The sequence below is a fragment of the Lepidothrix coronata genome, unplaced genomic scaffold (assembly GCF_001604755.1).
Source record: "Lepidothrix coronata isolate B3197 unplaced genomic scaffold, Lepidothrix_coronata-1.0 Scaffold99, whole genome shotgun sequence".
NCBI classification, from domain to species: Eukaryota; Metazoa; Chordata; class Aves; order Passeriformes; family Pipridae; genus Lepidothrix; species Lepidothrix coronata.
In genome coordinates, this window is record NW_016690279.1 from 2,637,971 (window position 1) to 2,639,191 (window position 1,221).

Consider the following 1,221-nt stretch of genomic DNA (forward strand, 5'->3'; position numbering starts at 1 on the left):
AGCATCACTATCCCTTTGGTGAGAGAAGTTGTTGCCATTTGCTCCTGCATGGAAGGTGTCCCTGTCAGAGAAGATGCCACCACAATGCTGGGCTCAGGAACCAGCTCACTCACAGGAACTGAACCCCTGAGCCACGACACTTCTGCCTGCATGATCCCAGGCCTTGGAGCATCCCCTCGATTTTTCAAACCTTTGAGCCTGCATAAGTGGATATTGACTTTTCTAAAGAATTTTGGCAATTCCTAGGACTCGGAGGTGCCAAGAAATAATCCAGAGCCCCTTTAGATGAACTCCTTCTTAAGCTTGAAATGTGCCCTGGCTGTGTTCCTGCAGGGTCAGCCTGGGCTTGCATTTCGGTTTGTTTGTGCTTTGCCTGTGTTTTGGATTGCCTTCCTCCCCGCTGAGATCCAGGGCAGCATCCACGAGGAGATTTTGGAAGGACAGCGTGTGCTGTGTGTCTCTGTGAAGGAGCAGTGGTTGATGCTGCCAGCTTGAGATGTGATCGCTGTGTGAGATGGACTGATCAAGAATGTGATACCTTCCTTCCCTGTCAGTGACACGTGCCTTCATTTCCAGAAAAAGAGGGATCCCTCTCCCCGGCGACACTGTTGAGGAGCTCCTGAAGTACGTCAGCTATGACACACCGCTGACACTTCCCCAATTTCTAGAGAAATTTAATTACTACATGCCTGCTATTGCGTAAGTACCCCGCTTTTTGCTTCTCCCCCCTCAACCCTTGGCTCAGCCCTGGAGGTTCCCTGTGTGCCCTGGGGGCGAGCAGTCCCAGTGATGGGTGGCCCTGCTGTCCCTGCAGGGGTGACCGTGAGGCAGTGAGGAGAATCGCCTACGAGTTCGTGGAGACAAAGGCAAAGGAAGGAATCACCTACGTGGAGGTCCGGTACAGCCCTCACCTCCTGGCCAACTCTGGCGTGGATCCCATCCCCTGGGGACAAGCTGAGTGAGTGATCCTGCTGTGCCAGGGAGCTGCTGGGTGGTCAGCTGGGCATGGAGAAGGCATGGCCCACTCTGGACAGCAGTTGTGTGTCCAAAGCCTGCTGTAACCAAAGCTCCTCTCTCCCCCCATGCAGTGAGCACCAGCATGCTTCCACCTCTCCTTCCCTTCCCACTGTAGGGTTTTTCATCTTGAATATCTCTGTGTGCTGCTGTGTTTTAATGTCCCTTGCTCTGGGCACTGGTTTCTGCATGTGCAGGGCAGCTGTG

The 1,221-nt window shown here is 53.7% G+C and overlaps 1 protein-coding gene across 1 annotated transcript in view; it reads left to right on the forward strand.

Annotated features, from left to right (window-relative positions):
• Positions 1-1,221, forward strand: part of ADA (adenosine deaminase) — a 19,820-nt gene that overhangs the window by 10,450 nt on the left and 8,149 nt on the right. The window contains exons 3-4 of the mRNA XM_017822565.1: positions 577-699; positions 815-958. Of these exons, the coding sequence (XP_017678054.1) occupies positions 577-699; positions 815-958 (267 nt within the window). The remainder of the gene's footprint in view (positions 1-576; positions 700-814; positions 959-1,221) is intronic.